The 25,553-nt window shown below is 38.2% G+C and overlaps 1 protein-coding gene across 1 annotated transcript in view; it reads right to left on the bottom strand.

Moving 5' to 3' along the window:
- The window catches only part of LOC131690353 (uncharacterized), a 62,136-nt gene extending 36,817 nt beyond the window's left edge, over nt 1-25,319 (bottom strand). Inside the window, exon 1 of the mRNA XM_058976060.1 lies at nt 24,979-25,319. Coding sequence (XP_058832043.1) covers nt 24,979-24,999 — 21 coding nt within the window. The 5' untranslated portion in view covers nt 25,000-25,319. The remainder of the gene's footprint in view (nt 1-24,978) is intronic.
- Nucleotides 25,320-25,553: the final 234 nt, after the last annotated feature.

Genomic DNA, 25,553 nt, shown 5'->3' with positions numbered 1-25,553 from the left:
ATGTTGATGTCAACATTTTTCATTGAAGTAATTGAAAACTATCATTTTTATTTAAAAAAATGACCGTAACTGGATAACGAAAAATGATATCGATTCACATTCTTCATCAGAAATATGCGCAATCAAAAGTACTAAAATTGCTTCATAGGGAGTATGAAGATAGATTAGCTATTTAAAAAGTTATAGTTGAAAAACTGACTTTTTCAGAAACATCTTAACTTAAAGAAGAAAAATAATTATAACATGAAAACCGGTAGTGCTATAACTTTGATGCATTTGAAAATGTTACTTGAAAAACATTTTCTACAACTTTGCTGAAGTAAGTGCCTTCCTACAACATTTAGTTCGAAAAGTATTTTTTCGAAAAAAATGTGCAAGAAGATCACCCTAGTTACATATTGTTTTAAAAGGAAGTTAATTTAATTTCCAAAAATATTCTCTCAGAGATAATTTCTCTAAAATGAACGGTTCGGGAGTTATTAATTTTTGTACCGAAAAACTGCCCTTGTGACCCATAGTTCTGTGTTTTAATTACCGCAAGGTTCTATTGTATCGATTTTGTTGGTCATTTATGGCAAATTTAAGACTAAGAGAAAGCAGCAATAAAATTGAAAGACGGACAGGTATTCTAGATTGAATCAGTTGTAAATTTAAAACGGAAAACTAGAACTAGGCAGGCTCATATGGACATGATTGGAAGGGAATGTAAGCCTTTGCCTTCTGCTCGTAGGAGTTGGGCGTTTCACCCAAGTCTACCGCATGGTTGTTGATAGAACATAACTCATTATAATGATATTTCTACTTCTTTACAAAGATTTGGTTTTGTGAAATTTTCGATGAGGCAATTTTACGGTGATTATTATTGTTCATCAATTCAATTTAATTATTAATTCTAAAATAAAAAAAATATACTTGAGCATATTGCCAAAGAATAATATGGAAAACTTACATTTTAATATGATGTTTGTGTCGTAGTGCATATGCCTGAATCTTGAGTTGAAACAATGTTAGCTGTTTATAACACTTTTGAGAAGATATCTTACATTTTCTATCAGGTCTCCTGAAGTAAATTCATTTCTATTTACATAATTTCATTTTTTTTCCTGACATACTGCTAACTTGCTTCATGCATACCGTTAGGTAGTAATTTGTTCCGGAGACGAGTTAAATTGTCGGAATTTTATCAAACTTTTTGATAAACTTCTCAGATTCTCCTGAGATTATGTTTTTTTAAACAATGTGATTTATTTTGCACGAACAATATAGAACACAAAAAATAAATTAAACTAGTCCAGTATCCTATGAGAAAAACTTGTCAACCGTAATGTATCCACGATGCCAGTTCTAGTTCCTTTGAATCATCTGTAGAAAAAAATCGGGTACTGTCCGACAATGAGATGGTTTGTGTTGTATGCGGTACTCAACAGGACAATAAACAGCAGAGGACGGAAACACTAATTGGGATTTGGTTAACCACCTCATTTTCACTCCATTACTCAATCGGATATGCATACAACCAATTTGCTTTCTCATAAATCTATTAAATCGTATGAATATGCATCGATGCAACCCGTCGACTGATGTTCATCTGAAAAATTGTTTTATCAATTTTTGTTTTTCGACGTTTGTGTGTGTGGCTTACGGTCACACTGAATGTTGAAGCATTTTCACTCAATTTAAATAAAGTGGAATCTGACTTCTTTCGAGCACTGATTCTTTTATCCTGCAGTTGTAATCAGGCTCGTAGCGTTCTGTTGGTTGGGTTGGCCCCCGCCAAGGGCGCCAACCTTAGGGAGGTGCTGTAATCTTCATTTACTTTATAATCTTAGTGAGGTCATAAAATAAGTCAGAATAAGTGTGGTATTTCCAGGTGTACACTAATTTATTGTCTGAAAGTCGAACAAAAAAAGAACAATCCTTAAAGCTGTACAAAGGTCGTGGAGTAGGCAAGATTAAATGTCATCGAAAACACAATCCCAGGCCGTACCGCTTGAATTAAGGTTTCTTCTGTGCCGGTAGGAGTTTCGTTATGAAAAATCAATCAAAATGAGTTATGAGTTATGAAATTGGTCCCACTGGTTGGCAATTTTATCATGTTTTTATGGAAAATTTAAATTTAAACAGAATTATACAAACATTACGAAAATGAAAGATAAGTCGTTGTACCAAATTCCACGCATAATATATTGCGCTGATTACCAAATATGGAAACTCATCTACATCTATTGGATTTTTTATGAACGTAATGTTCAAGAATACGAAAAACTACCTGTAATAGACTTTTTACTCAATTTAAGGGTAACGTTTGAATAAGGTAAATTTAGGTAACCGCGGTGAAGATTTCAACCACGGTTATTTTTTGCTATGTGTCCGCATTGTGGATTAATTTATTACATTTACATCATTAGTTTTAGATTGGATTGGTTTTTACACTGCAATTTTCTTTTCTCTGTTCTTCGTCAAAAATTTTTTTACTTGCTCGTTTTTATCTGTTCTTCTTTAACTCGCTTTTTATTCAATCACACTACTCTTTTTTGTAAATTTATTTCAACAATTTTTTCTTCATTGTAACCTCATCGAAATATTGCTGATGGACTAGTCGCAACAAACGATAACTAAACTATCCATTTGTATTATCTTGGGATTTTTATCAACAAGGATTTTGGAATATTATCGATTCAGCAGGTTCTGTAATCAAATCATATTAATTTGATATCAACTCAGAATGAAACATCCAGAATTTGTTGCATTTGTTAAATCGCAGATTATCAATTGGAGAAGAACAACCTCTTCCTTGGATACTGGGTGGATTACTGTCTCATCTATATTGTTAATTCCAGAAGGCTTAGAAATTGCTTTCAATAACCGTTAGAAACAGATGTTTTGGAAGATTTGAACAAAACCAAAGACATAAAAGAGTACGTGATATGTACACGTACTCTCTATTTTTGCCTTTCTCAATAGAAAGGTATTGCAATTGCTCTGAAAACCGACTTTTTAACGGAGGCCCGGAGGGCCGAGTGACATATACCATTCGATTCAGTTCGTCGAGTTCGGCAAATGTCTGTGTGTGTGTGTATGTATGTGTGTATGTATGTATGTATGTGTGTATGTGTGTGTGTGTATGTGACCAAAAATGTCACTCATTTTTCTCAGAGATGGCTGAACCGATTTTGACAAACTTAGTCTCAAATGAAAGGTGCAACGTTCCCATAGGCTGCTATTGAATTTCTAATGGATCCGACTTCCGGTTCCGGAATTACAGGGTGATAAGTACGAACACGCAGAAAATGTCGATTTTAATAAATTCTGCAATGAATGTATAAAGGTGAAAATTTTTCCAAAATATGACCACAACTGCTTCGATTTGTAGTATTTGGTCACTAACATCCATTCAAAGTCTATTTGGCCACATTGGCCACCATCCTCGGTTCCGGAAGCCCCGGCGGAAGTATCTAAATTCAGAATAACAGTCACATCGGTTTCTCGGAGATGGCTAGACCGATTCGACTAAACTTGACCTCAAATGAAAGGTATTGCGTCCCCGTAAATGGCTATTTAATTTCATCCCGATCCGACTTCCGGTTCCGGAGTTACAGGTTGTGGCGTGCGATCACATAGCAAATTGTGATTCAAACCGATACTCCGATGAAAGCAAAAAAGGTAAAAATTTCGCTAAAATGTCTCTCAAACAACTTAAATTTGCTGTTCTAGGTCACCGACGGCCAACCAAACTTTCGTTGACTACATTAACCACCATAGACGGTTCCGGAAGTGCCCGGGAAAAGCGGCCATCTTTCAAAATTTTGCGAACTCACATCAGTTTCCCGGAAATGGTTGGGCCAATTTTCACAAACTTAGTCCCAAATGATAGCTATAATATCCCCATAGATGTCTATAAAATTTCGTACGGATCGCTTATATGGTTCCGGAAATATAGACTAAACCGTCCGGTCACATATGAAATTCCCATATAAGCCAGAACTCAAATTTTTTTTCAAAGGGGGGACCTCATGAAATTTCAGAAATCGAATTCGTATTTTTGATGCCAAACATCTTTAAAATGCATGAAACGTCGAGATTTTATGTTATCTCGAAAAAATTTTTTTTATAGAAATCGACTTTTTGGCACTTTGTAAAGCCGTGTGGTGTCCGGCGGGCTGAAATCCTTTTGCACTATTTCAGCCAAGAGTAGAACCTCTAGGAAGCTGCTCCCATGTCGTAAGAGGCGACTAACAACATGCTAGGAGTTCCTAGGTCAATGAATTGCTCCGTACCGAAGACTGCACGGACCTTAAAGTTTTGCATCATAGCCTTTATCCATTCGGTATTTAGTGAATCACTGACATATAGTCACCTTTTCTGATTCGCTATTCCCGATTGTGTACCAACGTTTTAGGTTTCTTCTGGCGGTTGTATAATAGCCGTAAAGGATGAAGTCTAATTCTACACTAAGTAACAATATATATTAATATACCGACTCTTCTACGCCCAGGTATAACTTCCAAAGCTTTGGTTAAAAAACCGCTTTAAAAAAAAGTAATTTTTCATTTAGGAAATTTATTGAATTGGCCTAAGATGAAGCTGTCGAATTGCACAAACAGTTTTTTTATGTTGCAAGCGATCTGTAGATGTGTCAAATTATGTATTTTTTTTTATTAAAATCTGAACCGTCTACCAACAAATCTGTATTGACGAATACCTGAAAAAGTGACTTCGTTAGGTCTCATGAAGGTCTGACACTAGCTCTGTACTACTTTTGCTTTCCTAAACAATGAAAAAATTCAACATTCCAGAACTTCACTCTGTCAGAAAATGTAGGGCCTTCGGAAGCTACAACTTCGCAAAATCGCACCCCTGGTCCTTTCTTCAAAATCATCCAGTGCAGTACTCTGCGTCACTCTTTCGAGCGTGAACCGCTCATATAATAGTCGGTCTTTGCCGGTATTGCTCTTCTCCCATCCATTCTTCTTCTGGGCCGCCGATGGATCAAAAGCCCTTATCGTTTTGTTTATTATATTTATTAAGCATGTCGTTTGCAATTTGACATTTAACCCAATCATGGAAACGTATCTGATAGGGAGAGTGGAGATGCCAACTTGTCATTAGAATTTCTCAGTGAATTTCTTCACATTCATTTGGGATATCTTTTATACTTTTTGTACGCTTGTTTTGTACGGCTAACTTTTGGAGTTTGCTTTGGACAGTCATTGCGAGAGGATCGTTTTGCACAGCTCTCTCGCGATTGTTTCCTTCTGTGGAAAAAATTTGGTACTATGCCATCCGTATGAATGTCTTTTCCAGTTAGTAGTAATTTATAGGTTGTAAAATAGTTCTATTGTGCCTTATTGCTGTTAATCCCAAGGAGGAATGAAGTGAATAGTGATGTTTCGAAAAATAGGATCTAGAAGCTAGAGAAAGCAAACATGCAGTTAAAATCGTTCGGTAGTGATATATTCCGCAGTCTTAGTGGAATGATATAGCTGGTTGTGTTGTAGTGAGAAAGTATATAGATACGGATCGTTACATAGTGAATATGGCTTGTGAGGCAGCAGGGTGTGGATGCTTAGGAATTTCTAAACGGATGCTTCTTCCCGTTGGAATCAAGATAAGTTATCCTTTTTCATATTTTAATCTGCAATGCCCTTCATATTCTGTATATTATCGCACCAAGCTAGAATGTTTTTAATGTGTGAACCGACCATGGAATATATAGTAAAATTACGCAGTTCATCTCTCACACACATACACTGTTTGGGGTCGATTGGGGTCTGTTTGCCAGTTGTTGGACTTTGTAGGTCCGACAGCCATCGTGTGGATGGCGGCTTGTTTCTTCCGATAGGTTTATTGTCTTTCTAATTGGAATAGTGCCATCCTGGCAAAGAGAAATTAGATCACCACCGTCTTTCTTTGCACTGATTCTCTCATTGGTTTTTAAAACGTGCAGTGTACGCTGAGCGACGGGGATATGCAGGGTTTGCTTGATTTCTGTTAACTGTCCTGTCTCTTTTATTCTATTGTGATTTTTGTGAGTTTTCCTGCATATATTTCTGGTGAGCGTTTGGGAGGTGGATGGACCGAGTTTGTGTAGTGCGTTGAGTCACGGGGAATAGATGGAGGGGTTTGCTGTTGATGACTGAATAAAGTTCCCCGTGTAGTGTTGACATTTTCGCTGTTTTCACCTTCTGTTACGGAAAGGCTTATGAATGTGTTGCATCTTCCAACAGTTTGTATTGCCTGCCATGGATAAGCTGCTAGTGAATACACGAGGAGCTCTTTTTGTTCATTGATGAGGTATTGCTCTGTTTGCCTCTCTTTTCTTCTGCTGTGAATTTTGTTCATTGAACGTGTTCGGTCTGTCCACTCATTGAATGTTATTGGAGGTGTATGCCCGAGTATACATGGAAATCACGGCGAAGTGCGGGGGAGGGAGATGAACAGTGTAAGGTATGCTCTTTAGACCCATGTGGAATAGGTATTGCGATTGCCGAGATAATTAATGCTCTCGAGTATTTCGTTGATATGATCAATATAGTATTCCATGTTTCTTCAATAACGCTTATGCTCACTGAAATTATATAACATTTTTCGAAATTGTTTCATTCTGAATTATATATGTAACAGATTGATTATAGATGTAACATACAATATTGAATATTAATTATAATATTAGTATTGTGTTAAGAAAAGACAAGAACTTCATTTTTTACATATTCTGCTTATTTTAGCTTCAATCAGTAGATTGCATTCTTCTCCTTGCCTTCGGTGTTGCCTCAATTCGGAGTAGCTAGTGTAAAAAAGCGCGCGTCATCGGTTGTATATCGGACATACAAAGTCGGTCGTTTCAGGGAATTAGGTGGTGCTTGCTTTATACCGCTCAAAATGCATTCCAGCTAGCATAAAAACCCACGCGAATATCGATTGCATGAAAGTCTGTATTTCATTAAATCGTTCGTGAAGAAAAAGCAATGTATATAATTGTCCTTTCATTACTTGTAGTAGTATCAATGATGGTAATCCATAAATGTTATGTTACGAAATCTTGATCTAGGCTTTATGTTATATTGTATTTTTCTTGATCGGTCGTGTTTTGCCGGAAGGATGAAACAGGGAAGAATAAATTCGTGTGCATGCCATCTGAAAAAATTGATTCATTCAAGTATAGGCAACACTCCCGGCAACCGGTTGCCCGGAGTTGAAGTTGCATTTTTTACAAATCAAGTATTTCCGAATTAATTCAACAAACGATAAATCTATCATAAATTCTCGGCATCCGGCTGCCCAGAACAACAAATACATGATAACATCTCTGAGAGTTGCATAATCGAATCACTTATCAAGGTGAATCCAGATTTGTGTAACGCTTTACCCCATCCCACTAGCAAAAACTCCTTCCCGTGGCAAACGTGGAGATGCAGAGGTATACACGGTCTCCATAACAACGTTTACCACACTAATATTCCTTTCCTTCCCCGATGACTGTAAGGACGTGGCCGGTGCCGTTATTGACATTTTAAAGAATAGAACTCTCGAAACTTGTACATTGATGGTGGATAGCTACTCCCAGGCCCCATCTGTTGATTCTCTGTGCGATTTCGCTTGTTCTGGTCAATCACGGAGTAGCAACTACGAATTGTGCGGTCATCATGCTCATGCTCAAATCGACTTTTTGGCACTTTGCCGATTTCGCACCTTTTTGCCTTTCTCAATAGAAAGGTATTGCAATTGCTCTGAAAACCGACTTTTTAACGGAGGCCCGGAGGGCCGAGTGACATATACCATTCGATTCAGTTCGTCGAGTTCGGCAAATGTCTGTGTGTGTATGTATGTGTGTATGTATGTGTGTATGTATGTGTGTATGTATGTGTGTGTGTGTATGTGTGTGTGTATGTGACCAAAAATATCACTCATTTTTCTCAGAGATGGCTGAACCGATTTTGACAAACTTAGTCTCAAATGAAAGGTGCAACGTTCCCATAGGCTGCTATTGAATTTCTAATGGATCCGACTTCCAGTTCCGGAATTACAGGGTGATAAGTACGAACACGCAGAAAATGTCGATTTTAATAAATTCTGCAATGAATGTATAAAGGTGAAAATTTTTCCAAAATATGACCACAACTGCTTCGATTTGTAGTATTAGGTCACTAACATCCATTCAAAGTCTATTTGGCCACATTGGGCACCATCCTCGGTTCCGGAAGCCCCGGCGGAAGTATCTAAATTCAGAATAACAGTCACATCGGCTTCTCGGAGATGGCTAGACCGATTCGACTAAACTTGGCCTCAAATGAAAGGTATTGCGTCCCCGTAAATGGCTATTTAATTTCATCCCGATCCGACTTCCGGTTCCGGAGTTACAGGTTGTGGCGTGCGATCACATAGCAAATTGTGATTCAAACCGATACTCCGATGAAAGCAAAAAAGGTAAACATTTCGCTAAAATGTCTCTCAAACAACTTAAATTTGCTGTTCTAGGTCACCAACAGCCAAACAAACTTTTGTTGACTACATTAACCACCATAGACGGTTCCGGAAGTGCCCGGGAAAAGCGGCCATCTTTCAAAATTTACGAACTCACATCAGTTTCCCGGAAATGGTTGGGCCAATTTTCACAAACTTAGTCCCAAATGATAGCTATAATATCCCCATAGATGTCAATAAAATTTCGCACGGATCGCTTATATGGGTCCGGAAATATAGACTAAATCGTCACGTCACATATGAAATTCCCATGTAAGCCGGAACCCAAATTTTTTTTTCAAAGGGGGGACCCCATGAAATTTCAGAAATCGAATTCGTATTTTTGATGCCAAACATCTTTAAAATGCATGAAACGTCGAGATTTTATGTTATTTCGAAATTTTTTTTTTTGAAGATCGACTTTTTGGGACTTCGCCGATTTCGCACCTTTTTGCCTTTCTCAATAGAAAGGTATTGCAATTGCTCTGAAAACCGACTTTTTAACGGAGGCCCGGAGGGCCGAGTGACATATACCATTCGATTCAGTTCGTCGAGTTCGGCAAATGTCTGTGTGTGTGTATGTATGTGTGTATGTATGTGTGTGTGTGTGTGTGTGTGTGTGTAGTGACCAAAAATTCACTCATTTTTCTCAGAGATGGCTGAACCGATTTTGACAAACTTAGTCTCAAATAAAAGGTGCAACGTTCCCATAGGCTGCTATTGAATTTCTAATGGATCCGACTTCCGGTTCCGGAATTACAGGGTGATAAGTACGAACACGCAGAAAATGTCGATTTTAAAAATTCTGCAATGAATTATAAAGGTGAAAATTTTTCCAAAATATGACCACAACTGCTTCGATTTGTAGTATTAGGTCACTAACATCCATTCAAAGTCTATTTGGTCACATTGGCCACCATCCTCGGTTCCGGAAGTCCCGGCGGAAGCATTAAAATTCAGAATATCAGTCACATCGGTTTCTCGGAGATGGCTGGACCGATTCGACTAAACTTGGCCTCAAATGAAAGGTATTGCGTCCCCTCAAATGGCTATTTAATTTCATCCCGATCCGACTTCCGGTTCCGGAGTTACAGGTTGTGGCGTGCGATCACATAGCAAATTGTGATTCAAACCGATACTCCGATGAAAGCAAAAAAGGTAAAAATTTCGCTAAAATGTCTCTCAAATAACTTAAATTTGCTGTTCTAGGTCACCGACGGCCAACCAAACTTTCGTTGACTACATTAACCACCATAGACGGTTCCGGAAGTGCCCGGGAAAAGCGGCCATCTTTCAAAATTTACGAACTCACATCAGTTTCCCGGAAATGGTTGGGCCGATTTTCACAAACTTAGTCCCAAATGATAGCTATAATATCTTCATAGATGTCTATAAAATTTCGTACGGATCGCTTATATGGGTCCGGAAATATAGACTAAATCGTCCGGTCACATATGAAATTCCCATATAAGCCGGAACTCAAATTTTTTTTTCAAAGGGGGGACCCCATGAAATTTCAGAAATCGAATTCGTATTTTTGATGCCAAACATCTTTAAAATGCATGAAACGTCGAGATTTTATGTTACCTCGAAAATTTTTTTTTTTATAAAAATCGACTTTTTGGGACTTTGCCGATTTTGCACCTTTTTTCAGTTCAATATTACCGTGGCTGTTTTTTCTTTTTCAAAATTTTAGAACTCGAATAATGATTTATTTTCCTGTATATAGTTGTCATGTGATGTATAATAATAAAATGTAATATATGCATTTAAAAGCTTTTAATGAATATAAACAACGCACACATTCTCGCGATTCATGATTGAGAAAGGCACAATTGCACCGCTAGGTGGATTAAAATAGGTTTTTTTTATTCAAATCGTTTATTTGATAAGGCACGTTGCGTTAGCTTAAAGGTGCCAATTTTGTTTTGTTTTATATTTTATATTGCTTAAAACTAGGGGATTACATATTGATTTTTTTTAAAATGAAACTAATGCGATTTTATAGCTATCTTATATATCTACACAAGGGGATAATATTATTTTCGTAAGATTAGGGGGGTCATTTAGTTTTTGTGGCAATATGGTTTGACATTTTTATCAGTGAGATTATTGGAGCAAATAATGTTTAACTAAGGGGGACAATTTTTTACGACTATCTTAAAAGTAGGAATAACTAGAGGGCATGATTGAATTTTGTAAAGATTCGTAATTATAGTTATTTTTGTGGGTAGTAGAGTTGGGCATTTTCAACGAGATTATATAATATAATAGTTAAAACTAGAAGAGACAAGAAGAGCTAAATGCTTCGTGATGATATTGGGGGGAAGGGGTGTTACTTCTGGGTATAAGAGTCAGGGGAGAGAGGGTAGACATTGATGGCAGGGAGAGAAAATTATTTCAGTTTCAGGCATCGTGAGATCAACGGATGGATTACAAACTCGGGTGGCCTTCATCAGGGGAATCATGTACTGGGACGCCGGGTGGTCGTTCTCAAGATGGCAGGGGTTTTTCCAGACGATTTCGTAGTACGGCTCAGATGTGGATCAGCTACATTTCGAGTTAAGCGTGTTATGTTCGTGCCGTAGGTCCCGTGTTTGTTGGCTCATTCTATACAGATGCTTTGATACAGGTGGAAGAGATTTCTGAGAATGATAAGGAAAATAAGAAGGGGCAGTTAGACTTGTATGTTGATGGTTTTGAGGAACGTGTATATAAGGGACATATAGAGGACATCGCGGCTTGCCAGCACATCTCGAACCGGGACGTTGGTTGGTCTCCCTGGGGCCCGCAGGGTATCCATTAGCCGAGACCTGGCGGAACTGTACTCGGTGCACGCCCAGACAATGTGCTCGATGTCGTGATAGCCGTCGCCACAAGCGCAGATACCACTATCCACGAGCCCAATACGCCGGAGATGTGCATCCAGCGTGTAATGGTTTGCCATGAGTCGGGACATCACACGAATGAAGTCACGACCCACATCCATTCCCTTGAACCAAGGTTTTGTCGATACCTTAGGGATTATCGAATGTAGCCACCTTCCCAGCTCCCCACTGCTCCACGAAGTTTGCCAACTTTCGAGGGTTCTCTGATGAGTAATACTGAAAAATTCGCTGAAGCAAATTGGTCTTTCGTAAACGTCTCCTTCTAAGGCACCCACCTTAGCTAAGGAGTCGGCCTTCTCATTGCCCGGAATGGAGCAATGAGAAGGGACCCATACCAAGGTAATCTGGAAAGAGTTGTCAGATAAAGCACTCAGTAGCTCCCGTATTTTCCCCAAAAAATACGAGGAGTGCTTTCCATGTTTCATCGAGCGAATTGCGTCAATGGAACTGAGGCTATCCGAAACGATGAAGTAATGGCCTGCGGGTAATGTTTCAATGACTCCAAGGGTATACTGAATGGCAGCTAGTTCTGCGGCGTAAACTGAAGCAGGGTCACTGAGTTTGTAGGAGGCGGTGAACTTTTGATTGAACATACCGAAGCCAGTGGACCCTTCGAGGTTTGATCCGTCAGTATAAAACATTTTAGAACAGTCGACTTCTAGGAATTTATTATAAAAAATGTTTGGAACCACTTGTGGGCGTATGTGGTCCGGAATTCCACTAATCTCATCTTTCATGGATGTGTCGAAGAAAACAGTAGATTCAGAAGTATTTATGAAATGCACACGGTTGGGATTGTAAGAAGAAGGGTTAATATTCTGTGCCATGTAGTCAAAGTACAGGGACATGAAACGGGTCTGAGAATTGAGCTCAACAAGCCTTTCGAAATTTTCAATCACGACCAGGTTCAAGATATCACATCGAATGAGCAATCGATATGAGAGTTCCCAAAATCGATTTTTCAACCGGAGAACGCCCGACAGCACTTCGAGACTCATCGTATGGGTCGACTGCATGCACCCTAAGGCGATACGCAAACAACGATACTGAATTCTTTCGAGTTTGATGAAATGTATGTTCGCGGCGGAGCGAAAGCAGAAGCATCCGTATTCCATTACCGACAGTATCGTTGTTTGATGCAACCTAATTAGGTCTCCTGGGTGGGCACACCACCACGTTCCGGTTATTGTACGAAGAAAGTTGATCCTTTGTTGGCATTTCTGTTTCAGATACCGAATATGGCATCCCCAAGTACCTTTCGAGTCGAACCAGACCCCTAGATATTTTACTGTGAAGACCTGAGCTATAGTTTGACCCATTAATAGAAGCTGTAGTTGTGCTGGTTCACGCTTCCTAGAAAATACAACTAGCTCAGTTTTCTCCGTGGAGAATTCGATACCCAGCTTAATAGCCCATGCAGACAAATTGTCCAAGGTATTCTGTAATGGTCCTTGTAGATCGGCAGCTTTGGGTCCCGTAACAGACACCACGCCATCGTCTGCAAGTTGTCTTAACGTGCAGGAATTGTCAAGACATTCATCAATGTCGTTGACGTAGAAATTGTATAACAGGGGGCTTAGACATGAGCCCTGGGGAAGGCCCTTGTAGCTAAATCGTGATGTCGATAAGTCACCATGCGAAAAATGCATGTGCTTTTCCGACAACAAGTTTAGTAAAAAGTAGTTTAAAGTCGCTGAAAGACCATGCTGGTGCAGCTTCTCTGAAAGAATGTTGATCGAAACTGAATCAAAAGCCCCCTTAATATCTAGGAACACTGATGCCATCTGCTCTTTGCTAGCATAGGCCATTTGAATTTCGGTTGAGAGCAACGCAAGACAATCGTTCGTCCCTTTGCCTTTGCGAAAGCCAAATTGTGTATCTGACAGTAAGCCATTTGCTTCGACCCAATGGTCGAGGCGGGATAGGATCATTTTCTCGAACAACTTCCGGATACAGGATAGCATTGCGATCGGACGGTACGAATTGTGGTCGGAGGCTGGTTTTCCTGGTTTTTGGATGGCGATGACCTTCACTTGTCTCCAATCGAGTGGGACAATGTTAGCCTCGAGCAACTTATTAAATAAGTTCAACAAGCGTCTCTTGGCAGAGTCAGGCAGATTCTTCAACAAGTTGAATTTGATTCTGTCTGGCCCCGGAGCTTTATTGTTACACGACAAGAGAGCAAGTGAGAACTCCACCATCGAAAAAGGTGTTTCGTTCGCGCTATCGTGAGGAGACGCGGCGCGGTAAATCTTCTGTGCCGGGGCGGAATCCGGACAAACCTTCTTGGCGAAATCGAATATCCAACGGTTTGAATATTCTGCACTCTCGTTAGTACTGTTTCGATTTCGCAAACGCCGGGCCGTGCCCCAAAGAGTGCTCATCGATGTTTCTCTCGTTAGTCCGTCAACGAACCGACGCCAGTAACTACGTTTCTTGGCTTTCCTCAAACTCTTCATTCGCGTTTCTAACGTCGCATATTGTCGATAGCTAGCGGGTAACCCGTCGTCCCGGAAGGTCTTATACGCGGCGGCCTTCTCCGCGTACACGTCTGAGCACTCTTTGTCCCACCACGGATTAGGAGAGCGTTTTTGTATGTTCGCGCCGGGTACTGGCTTAGTCTGAGCTTGATTCGCGCTGTCGAGAATCAAGCCAGCCAAAAAGCTGTACTCTTCCTCCGGAGGAAGTTCTTGGGTAGATTCGATGTTGTCGGATATCGCGGCAGCATAGCTCTTCCAATCGATATTTCGTGTGAGGTCATACGAAATATTGATTGATTTCAATGGCCTTGAACCGTTATTGATTGAGACTACAATCGGCAGATGGTCGCTGCCGTGGGGATCAGGAATTACCTTCCACGTGCAATTTAACCGCAGCGATGTTGAGCAAAGGGACAAGTCTAAGGCGCTCGGGCGCGCTGGAGGAGCAGGAATCCGTGTCATTTCACCCGTGTTTAAAATTGTCAAATTGAAGTTATCGCAAAGATCCTGAATTAAGGAAGACCGGTTATCATCATAGAGGCAACCCCATGCTGTACCGTGAGAGTTAAAGTCTCCTAAAACTAGTCGCGGTGCTGGCAGGGATTCTAAGATGTCTTGTAGCCGTCGGTGCCCAACCGCGGTGTTAGGGGGAATATATATGGAAGCTATGCAAAGGTTTTTGCCTTTGGTTGTTACTTGACAAGCGACAACTTCAATACCTGTTATCGAGGGAAGGTTAATTCTGTAGAAAGAATAGCACTTTTTGATCCCCAAAAGCATTCCTCCATAGGGGGTGTCTCGATCCAGGCGAATAATATTAAAGTCGTGGAAGTTGAGATCTATGTCGGAAGTTAACCAAGTTTCACATAATGCAAATGCATCGCAACTCAAATTATTTATTAAAATTTTGAAGGAATCGATTTTCGGGATGATACTTCTGCAATTCCACTGTAGAACAGTGATCAAATCTGTGACCTTGTTCGATGAGTTAGCCATCGAAGGATACAATCGCTGAGAGGAGGGGCCATTTAGCAGTCAACTGCTTCAAAAATGTTCTCACTGTAGGGAGAAAAGCTAACATAAGACTTTTAATAGGATCAGTAATATTGAAAGTTTTTATTATCCAGTCCACTATGTCCGAGAGTTTTATAATTCCAGTGCTGTGATTACTCTCGAACTGAAACAAAGGAACACTTGGGATTTTTGATGTTCCTGGAAGTGCTGGGAACTCCTTCTCTGAGCTTAATCCTCCGAGACCAGGAGCTAATTGCTTCGGTTTGGTTGCAACACTTCCAATAGATGTCACTTTCGGAGCCCCGTCAAGGGACACCTTCTGGCCTTTACAAGGAACTTTACGAGAGGAAATGTTCCTCCTCTTCCTATAAATTTTAGGCACCCTAGTAGATGTTCCCTCTTGTGGGTTACCAGCCTCGCCCTCGTCAGGAAGCAAGTGAGTATAGATGTTTGCTGAGGATGGTGGCGTAGCATTCTTTAACATTTCTGCGAAAGAATGTTTGGATCGTCCCTCAAGGGAACGTTTCAGTTTATCCCCGCGTAGTTTGTACGCGGGACATGCCGAGATATCATGCAGACTCTCCGCACAGTAAGGACACTTTTCGGCTTTCTTACTGCACGAATCATCTAGATGATTCTCCCCGCATTTTCCACAGCGGGCCCTATTGCTACAATGGGTTGCTGTGTGACCCAGTTGTTTACACTTTGTGCAATTCATGACCCGCGGCACAAACAGACGCACAGGCAGACGAACCTTGTGCAAGAGGACGAAATTTGGCAAAGCGGTACCAGCGAAGGTCACCCGATAAGAGTTTGATTGCGGATAGGTTTATTAACCATCCCCCGCAACTACTACTGAGTGCAAACGTTTGCACTCAAGTATTTTTACTGGCTGAAGTAAGCGGTCTCTGAAACGGCCAACCCCATACTTCAGCAGATCCTCGCACGTCAAACTCTCATCGGTTACGACGCCTTCGGATTGTACTTTTACAGCTGGAATATACACGTTATAATCCCGCGTAAAGTGCTCACAGCAAGCAATATCGTTTGCCTGCTTTGAGTTGGCTAGTAACACCCTTATCTTGTCCGAGCGGACCTTTGAAATTTCGGTCACAGCCGAGAACCGTTCCGTCAGGTCTCTAGAAATCTGAAGAAGATTCAGTGATTTAGTCTTGGACCGAAAGAAGACCACAAATGGACCAGTTGAGAGTTCTGGATAGCATTTGGGCCGGGGGGGAGCCTTAGAAGTTGAACCCGATTCAACATCCATTTGACCATCCGGAGAGGGAACCATAGAAAACGTCAACGCACGGGGTCAGCACCCGCGCAGACGGAAGAAAGCAATAAATATGTTACAAAAGACAAAAACCACTTAGCTTTAAACTGGTATCCAACGACGAACCGATCCAGCTTATACAGCTGGCTATTGTTTAATCCTCACACGCGAACAAAAGACTGAGGACCGAACCGAACTGGCAAAATAACCTTGAATGCGGATTAACACTATTCTTTATCGCCTCACACAGCACTACGGACTAGAAAAAAAACCTCTGTCTCGATGGAGAGCTCGAAAACGAATGTGACGTACTCTCTATCTCTTAGGTTTAGTTCAAATCTTCCAAAAGTCCGGCTCGATGTTTGAAGACATTAACTTGCCGGAATTTTCGCAGTTTTTTAGGTAAAATGTTTTTTGACGTTTCCTAGAGTGCATTATCTGTATTTATTGTTAGCCGTGATTACAATGTATATCTAAGAGGAATTAGGTTCACCTAAATTGAGTGCACCTTTTTCCGCGCATTATAAATTTCAGGGATAATATCTATTTACAAATGCGCTGATCATTTTGGTGTTATGAATTGTTATTTAACACACTCTTTTTATTTTGGTGTTACAAGTTTGAAAATGAAAATCAACCGTATCACTTCAAAAAAGTTATAATGTCTACATTATGGCCTTAACGCAATCGCTAAGGAAATATGCTAACATGGCGGCCACATAGACGGGCGTTCTATTTTATTATTTTGCTGGTATATGAGCCACCAGAAAAAAAATTCTCAGCCGCATATGTGTATTATATGTACAGTTATTTTAACAAGTCTACCTCTGCAATTTGACAAATAGTTCAGAGTGCGCAGAATTTTAAACTGCGTGGAATTATGTTCCTTCACGGTATATCGAATTATAAAATGATGTTTAAGAAATTTCTTCAAACCAGTTCTTTTCAATGAAACTTTTTATTGTAATTTTCAGAGACTACCTTCAATAAAATGTAAATTGTATTGTTTATACAAAGCAGAAAACATTCATCACTTACTGTAATTTAAGAATAACTTATTTTAAAGCTATGCAAAAAACTGTTGTTTTTTCGTGCAGGAGGGGACAATACCTAACTTAAAATTAGTTTCAGATTCTCCTCATCAGTAACTAGCGCCATTTTGGTGTTAATAAGATAAATTTAAAAAAAAGGATAAAATAAATCTAAACTAGTATTAGTTGGACGCTCAATCCTAAATCCAAAAAGTCATACGTCTTGCATGAACTAAGCAATTGACATGGTCCGAGTAATGTCTTGGAAGACAAGCACAGAAGCTCTGGTTTGCTGCGCATTCTCATCAGCAAACCAGAGCTATGACTATTTGGATTTAGGATTGAGCGACTAAATAGTGCTAACTTGGTGCTGGTTTAGACTTATCATTTAATTGGCACCAAGATTGTGCTAGTTACTGATGAGGAGAATCCGAATCACTAAAAACATTTTTTTTGTTTTAAAGCTTTTCTCTCATATATAGTACAATATATTTTGATATTCTGAATACACGAAGTATTCATGTCTTCAACAAAATTAGTTATGGAATGTCATCAACGAAGTTATTTGTTCATTTTGATTATAGAGGCATTAACTTTAGGGTATTTCGATTCTTTTTTCAGGTTAGAAAAATTAAAATTCTATGTGCAGAGGTTGGGAATCGAACGAAGGTGAGCTGTGTACACCTTGTCGGCTTACCACTATGCTTTCCCGCCCCAAAAAGTTTGTTGATATTGCATTTTCGAAAACATTGCTGAATTCATTAAATCTCGAAGCAAATGTGTTTGAAGAATGAATATTTTATATAGTATTTCTAGGAGGATTAACCATCAAAATTATTTTATTAGAAGAGGTGCTGCTTTACTTTGTAATATTCTTCAAAGATACTAAACATCCAAAGTTAACTGTTTCGAGGAATTGTGATCGTGACCGAAAAAAATGTTTTTGCTCAATTATTTTGCTTTTCTTCACTATGAAAGCTCACAACTCCAAAACGAGTCCTCTTATACAAAATGTTATTACACCATTCAATTCATAACTCAAATATACATCATTAATAGCCACTAACCTGAAATGTTCTAAAATCTTTATTATTTGCAATCCTGCCTAGAGGCTACGTATATAATTGATAATACAACAAAAATCAACAACAAAAAAAGCAGATCCTGACCTGCTAAGGACAAACGGAAGACGTAATTTTTCATTATTTTTTGCTTTCCAAAATATTACTGTCGTTGTTAACCACATTGAGTTTTTGTCTCAACACTACGCATTCTAAAAAAACATTTTTTAGCAAATATTGAATTGCCATTTTTCGATGAGCAAGTTTATGTTTATAGCCAATCAACTTAAACAAACGTCGCTTCCCATTCGAAGCATTGTCCCTAATCCATGTTTTGGAACATCTCTTCGAAAAAGAGCTCAGAAAAATTCAACAACTATGGGACCTTGGCAAGAGATCAGTTATAAGATCCAATTCCCACAATTTTCCAAAAGTACTCATGTTGCCTAAAATAATAGGTTCTTAATAAAGTCATCAGACGATATACTTACAAAATTATTGTTATTGAAAATTTGAGTAAATTAGTCAGTTTTAAGTTTTTTCAATTCAATTATTTTTGGTTTGGAGGGGGTTTAACCCCCTTCCCTGGCTACGCCACTGCTTCAAACACTTAGAGTCAACTTTCACAGAAATGTTCTGCTAGTGCTCCGTATTCACAGCTTTACATGCAATGTTCTGGCTCAGCAATGTTTGCTTTCTGCGTCGCTTTTGAATTTTTTTCTGAAAATTAGCTTCCGCCTTTCTTTATAATAGATATACGTACTTCGAAATTGAATGATGGAATGGTTCACATTCCACTGACTAATTCTGCACAACTTCCATCGGTGTATCGTGTCTTCCGTGCATATTGTCTGAGGAATTAATAAGCATGGGGTCTGTTAAATTACGGAGATGCGGTCTCTGTTAGGGAAGATTCTAGGTGGAACTTCATCTCAGGTGTTTCCAACGATGTCGGTATGCTGAGAATGCGTCCGAGAATGCGTTTACTCCAAAACGGTTAGGCTGGCTATGTATCCGGGACATATACTGCCCATAAAAGCATAAGAGTCCCATATGGGTTTTTGTCGAAAATGAGTTATCTGTTGGATTGTATTCTGTATCACTACTGAATCACAACGCACAAATAAGATTACCAGGTTTGTTTAGAAAATATCGAAAAAATACCAAACTATGGTTGTCCCATCCATAATGCTCAATGAAAATGTATATCTTGAACAGCGTTTTTCTCGGCTTGCTGTTTTTCAATATAGGACTCTTATGCTTTTATGGGCAGTATACCTACGTGCCATTTCTGTAGTCAGACACCACAACACGGAAAATCATGTACTGCTGCTAAGGAAAATTGATCTACTGGAACAGACACCAGCAAACAATAAACTTATGCTAAACCACTAATGGTGGCTAACCCAATAGTTGCGGATCAGAAAGTAACAAACACTCACTCAACAACGATTGTTTCTAATGCATGCAAATCAACAACAATCAACCAGAAAATCAATCGCCGAACAATATACAATGACTCGTAGGAACAATAAATCTACAAGAATATCCGACCGTGAACGACAATTAAGCAGTAGTGATAACGACATGGACGTGGATGCGAGAGAATGTGACAGTGGATAACGCAGCTAATGATTCACCGACAAGAAATTCACGTGCGCAGACCCTTAGCTTGCTATAAGACGGGTTGGTCCCTGCGATGGAAGCTAGTCTTAGGAGAGCGCTGAAAGCTTCATCTGCTTTATAAACTTGGATAAGTGAGGATAAGTCATAAACTAATACTATGTTCACACTACAGAGTTAAAACACGTTATAATAATTAGCGACAAGAAAAATGTCATCAAGATAGCGTTAAAACACGTTTTAACTCGTAGTGTGAACGTAGAATAAGTCAGGATAAGAGTGTTATTTCTATGTACATACTAAATTATTGTTCGAATGTCGAACTAAAAAGAAAGTCAAAGTAAACATTAAAGGGGCGCAAAGCTGCGAATCCGCTAAGGACGCCAAAGGACGGCCCTGCTTGTGACACACATGCAAGGCGTTTTTTGCAATCCAATTTGAAATTAAATTAAATTGGTTTCAACTCAGTACATCACTCTATGATCCATTCTCTCTTTTGCTAGGACTCTTACAGTGACCGATATAACAAGAATTCAATTGAACCTACTAAAAATATTCGATATACGTCGCTAACTATCGGGAAATTGAATTCGATAGGGTATGAAGTGAACTAGTCGAGAGACTAACAGCTTAGCTCCATGCCTGACTGAAAATGCGCATACAGCATCCAAACAATCGTCCGGATTTACGTGATATTCGATACAGTCTGGTGTAGCTGCAATTAGGTAGTGCTAAATAAATTGATCTGCAGAAAAAAACACACACAGCTGTGTGATAGCTACCGAACTGCCGAATGCCTGAAAAGGGGTTACGAACCGAGTTGTGAAATCTATCTGATCGGATTTATTCTTTGGCTCCACGGGTTTTAGCGATTGGTGCTGAAGCTTTGCTAAATCGAAAAGGCACCGAAACATGACGGAAATCGAATTAAAAATGCATTTCCACATTGCAAAAGAAGAGCTCCTGTATCCGGGGTTGATTGTGTTCTGCAATGTGTGTGGGGTATGAATACAGACACTCGCTATATTTAAATCTCTAGTATTGTTTGGTAGTTTACGATTTTTCGTCAACAAGCGTCAAGTGTTTTAGAAAATCTGAAATTTATTTATTTATGTGAATTCAGAAAATCCATGTATCTTTGAACAAGCTATTGTAATTTCATTCAAGTCTATTTTTTACTTGAAATATGTCGAAATGAATTGTTGGTATGTTTTATGAGGTTATGTTCTACCTTTAATTGTTTTATGTATTTTATTTTGGGCAGGGAAGAGCGCGCTGGAGCTAACATCCTTTCAATCTCGCGCTCCAGCAGGCATTAAATTTTTTTCATCTTTTGCACCAACAAATTACAAACATCCAAATGATACATACAAACAATTCTTATAACTAACACTAGTAGTACAAGGTGCACAATTATAAATTAGCGCTGATACTATAACTAACGTGAGAGGGTATTATCAGTCACTTTACAGCATTACGGGACAAGTGGAAATCAAAGACATTAGAACAACGATTAAATAGACGACAGGTACTAGCAAATTGCTCATTACACTCGTAATTGGTTCTGGCATAAGGTATTCTTAAGAAGGGATGGTTTTGAAGACTACGACTATTAATATTAAAGTCCACATGTTGTACGAGATTGGAGCAATCAATATTTGATTGTAGGAGATTAACTTATAACCGCTGTTCGAGCATTATTGAATTTCATTCAAAAGTTCTAGGTGCTCCTAGTTAAGTTCGTGTAAAATTACGTATCTTGGCCATGTGTAGTACATACAGGGTTACCACATATACAGATTATTCTGTATTTTACAGATTTTTCTCGATAATTTACGACCAAGATTCTGTATGTACAGATTACAGATTTTTGGCTAAAATACAGATTTTACAGATTTTCAGTGTAGATATGTAGTACCCAGCCTATCAGAAGTTCGGATAACACTTAAAAGGCACCCTATGTAGTTCAGATCTTAAGAAACTACTAAGCCTTGGAACAAAAGTGCCAAATTTTGATATCATTTGTTCTTCAGACAACGATTAACTAATTTTTCATTGTCAAGATATTATTTTTTGGGAAGCTTCTAGTTAATTTTAGAATACAGATTTTCGATACAGAATTTTTCTCCCGTGATGCAGATTTCCAGATTTTTTCTCGAAAAAATACAGATTTCAATGTGGCAACCCTGAGTACATAGTTGAAATGCAAATAAAGGGTGGTATTAACGTAGAACTGCACACTTAGAAAACATCAAAATTTCATCTGACGTAAACGACGTTGCGACGTATTTTGCTGTCTGGTAATTGAATTTTACATGTTTTGATATGCGAAGTAAAATATTGCGTCTTTTTTATGTAAAACTCGGCTAAAGAAGATGGGGAATCGTGAACTACACATATTTTTGCATGTTCTTTTATGTAAATTTAAGTCAATTGCGACTCTCCTTTAATGTGCATCTTGCAAGACGTAAATATTTTTATGTGTGTACGTTTTTATATTCGATAAGGGGGTGCACTTTATAAATTATAAACCGATTTATTCCACCAAGGAGTGAGATGAGACATTTCTTACACATATCACTGTTGGATCATTCATTAGTTTGCAGAAATCATGCGAAGTAGGCACCTAACTAGAGATGGTATGAAAAAAGTTTCGAGTCCTGGAATAAACCGATTAAATCATAAAAAATCAATAAAGCAAATGAAATTTAAAAAAAAGCTTGAGATTCCTATTTTATGGAATTATTTTTGTTTGGGTGAAAACACAAATATCTTCAAGACACTCACCATTTTTGTTCAAAATGAGGGTGCGGAGCTATTCAGTTCCCCTATTCCATCAACCACCGTTCAGTGGCTTGCGACTGCGCATACGATTGCACAAACTACATCAAAGAAAATACATGATGCGTCAATCGACCTCTGTGTCTAACCAGATTAAGTTTTTGTAACACAATTTATTTTTTTGCTTCTCAAGTAGTTTCTCCAATAATAATTTCATAGGTAAACATAATTCCAATGTAAAAAAATTGATGGTCTTAATTTCCCGGTAGGGAGGTTCGAATTAATTCTACATTGTAAAAGGATGAAAAAAACGTAGAGTTTTGCAAATCGTCGCCTAGTGCTGCCGTGGGGTGGTGCAAATGAGCTTTTATGGCACCGAAGTGTAGTTAAGCTTTCAAACTAACAATAAATCTTTCACATCTATTCATCGAATAGCCCCGGGTTTCCCTAACATTAATTCAAGCAATAAAAAGAAAAGAATGAATAAAGTAAACAAAATGAATCGAGTAGATAAAATTTTAAAAATAAGAATAAATAGACAGAATAGAAGAATGTGATGACTAAAATGAAATTTAAACGATGCTGAGTTTTTTTAAATTAATAGAATAAATTAAATGGTGACAAATTAATAATTTAGATTAAATGAATAAATAAATGACATTAGAAATTAGTCAGTTTATTAAAATAAAGAAACTTAATAAAATATATGAACTGTAAAAATGAATAAAATGCATAAAATGAAAACAGTGAACAATATAAGTTAAATGAAAGATATGAGTAAAATTCATGATATGAAAAAAGAGTACATGGAATGAAATGAAAAAAAAAAGATTTAAATAAAGTAAATGAATAAAACAATTTGTGCGAATTTAAAGACCATTGCTTCAGAAAAATTCTGAAATGTTTGTGAAAATCCCTTTATTGGAAAAATGGTGAATCAATTTACAGTACACTTCCTATTGTTACATTCTTTTTGTCTTCACTTTTTCGTTTTCGCTTTTCTTTTCTTAACGGCGTCGTTCAAGATCATCTGGGGTTTTTAACTTATTAATGGATCTTAATTAGTTATAAGGAAACTGAATTGTTTAATTTGTTTTTGGAATTCAAAGATGTCCGTTTGGTCACAGATTTCTGAAAAACAAATTTTGGGACAGTAAACGGAGTTAAGATCCCATTTGTTTTCAAACCCCTTGAACAGAGCGCGACAAAGAGAGAGTGCGATTCGTGAATGACGCATGTAGATATTTTAATGTATTCATTTGCATTGAAGTAAATAGAAGGGATTGTGAAGTGTCTCAGCAATGTTGGCGATTGAATTGTTCTAGGTAGCACAGAAGCCGTGCAGTCTCTTTCCAGTGATCCCTATAGCGTGTGAATTGTTTCGCTTGGAACCCTCGATCCGGAGATCTGCGTTAACTAGTTTATGAAAAAGAATTGTTTCAAACTATCATAATAAGTAACTAAGTTCTTGAAACAGCAAGTGGAAACACAGCAATTCACACCAGAAGTATTCCGGATTATTCGAAAGTACTGTGTGGATGACGAACAACTAAGAGAAAATAGAAGATCGGTTGAATAGTGATCAGAGGAAAAACTCTTTTGGCAAAACACAATTTCTATAATAAGATATGTAAAATTTTTTTTGAAGGAGAAGAATCATGAAAAATACAAGAAATGTAACCGCTGTAAGTTGCTGTACTACAAGAAAAGAAAAAGCTTCAATATCCTACAATTATTTTGAATTGTTCTCCATGATTTAGTACATTATCGATACTATAGAACCATTAGAAATCACGATTAAAAACTTTATAAACAATTTCCGGCAAAAATTATTATTTTTCTAAGTTAATTTTAAAATAGCTTATAGCTCCACTACACGAGAAGGATTAAAGAAATTCTTGTTAACTGCAACTACCAATCATATCTCAATACTAAATATTCAATCATGTAAACTTGTCACCACTTGTGGTTGAGTACCCGATGTATTGAATTAGAAATGTAATGCACACTTCAAATTTAATCAAATGAAAATAAAATATGTTGTAAAAATCAGCAATGATGAATATAGGGAAATAGTATAATCAATTCATAATGTTGAGATAGGTTTTATGAGTGATATTTTTTCAAAGATGCTATTCCATCCACCAATATTTATATGTATATGATTGAACTGGGAACATAGAACATCCATCTTCAATTTTAGATCAACTAACGTGTGATCATTAAACGTCCAAGCACTATTGTCGCACAACTTTCAGCAAACATATGGAATCACTTGAAATATGTCACATTTGTTTCCCAAATATTATTTCGCAATGAAATAGAGTCCTAATTGAATCACTTGATCACAAAAATACTTACAAAATTGACTGCTTTATCCATTGTGTATGTTATATTCTTCTGAATTTCGTATTTAAATTTGTTTGTACTGTTTAGATGCTTTGCTGGACGCCAACCAATGTATATATTTGTAAATCTATCAATATACCGTTGCTGTCGGGGGCCTGAGATCGGAACACTTCTCGACTGTCTCAACCGTGATTCACACAAGATCGTCACGAATTAATTGCAAACGAAAAGTAAACTAAACTTAAATAATAATAATAAATATTGATCACAAGCGTTGGACTTCCATAGTTGCTAGTAATTTCACAGTTCCTATCGTGATTTGCTTCGAACTTATTGTCGTCACTTCAACACTGGTTATATCGCAATGATTTATAGGCGGGCTTATGCATCACCTTTTATATTTTTGCACTACTGTCCTTTCACCGGTAAATGAAGCATAGATAATGATATTCCCAGATAAGGTTCTTTCCATGGTTATCAGCAGCAGGGAAGTCGCATGCCGCGTTAATCCTCTATTACATAAATTAAAGTGGCGTTGCCACGCAATGAAACCGAAAGGCAGTGCAATAAATTGCAGATGGGCGTCT

The sequence above is a fragment of the Topomyia yanbarensis genome, chromosome 3 (genome assembly GCF_030247195.1).
Source record: "Topomyia yanbarensis strain Yona2022 chromosome 3, ASM3024719v1, whole genome shotgun sequence".
In the NCBI taxonomy this organism is placed as follows: Eukaryota; Metazoa; Arthropoda; class Insecta; order Diptera; family Culicidae; genus Topomyia; species Topomyia yanbarensis.
Note: the sequence above shows the minus strand (reverse complement) of the source record. Positions and strands in the feature narration are given on the sequence as shown.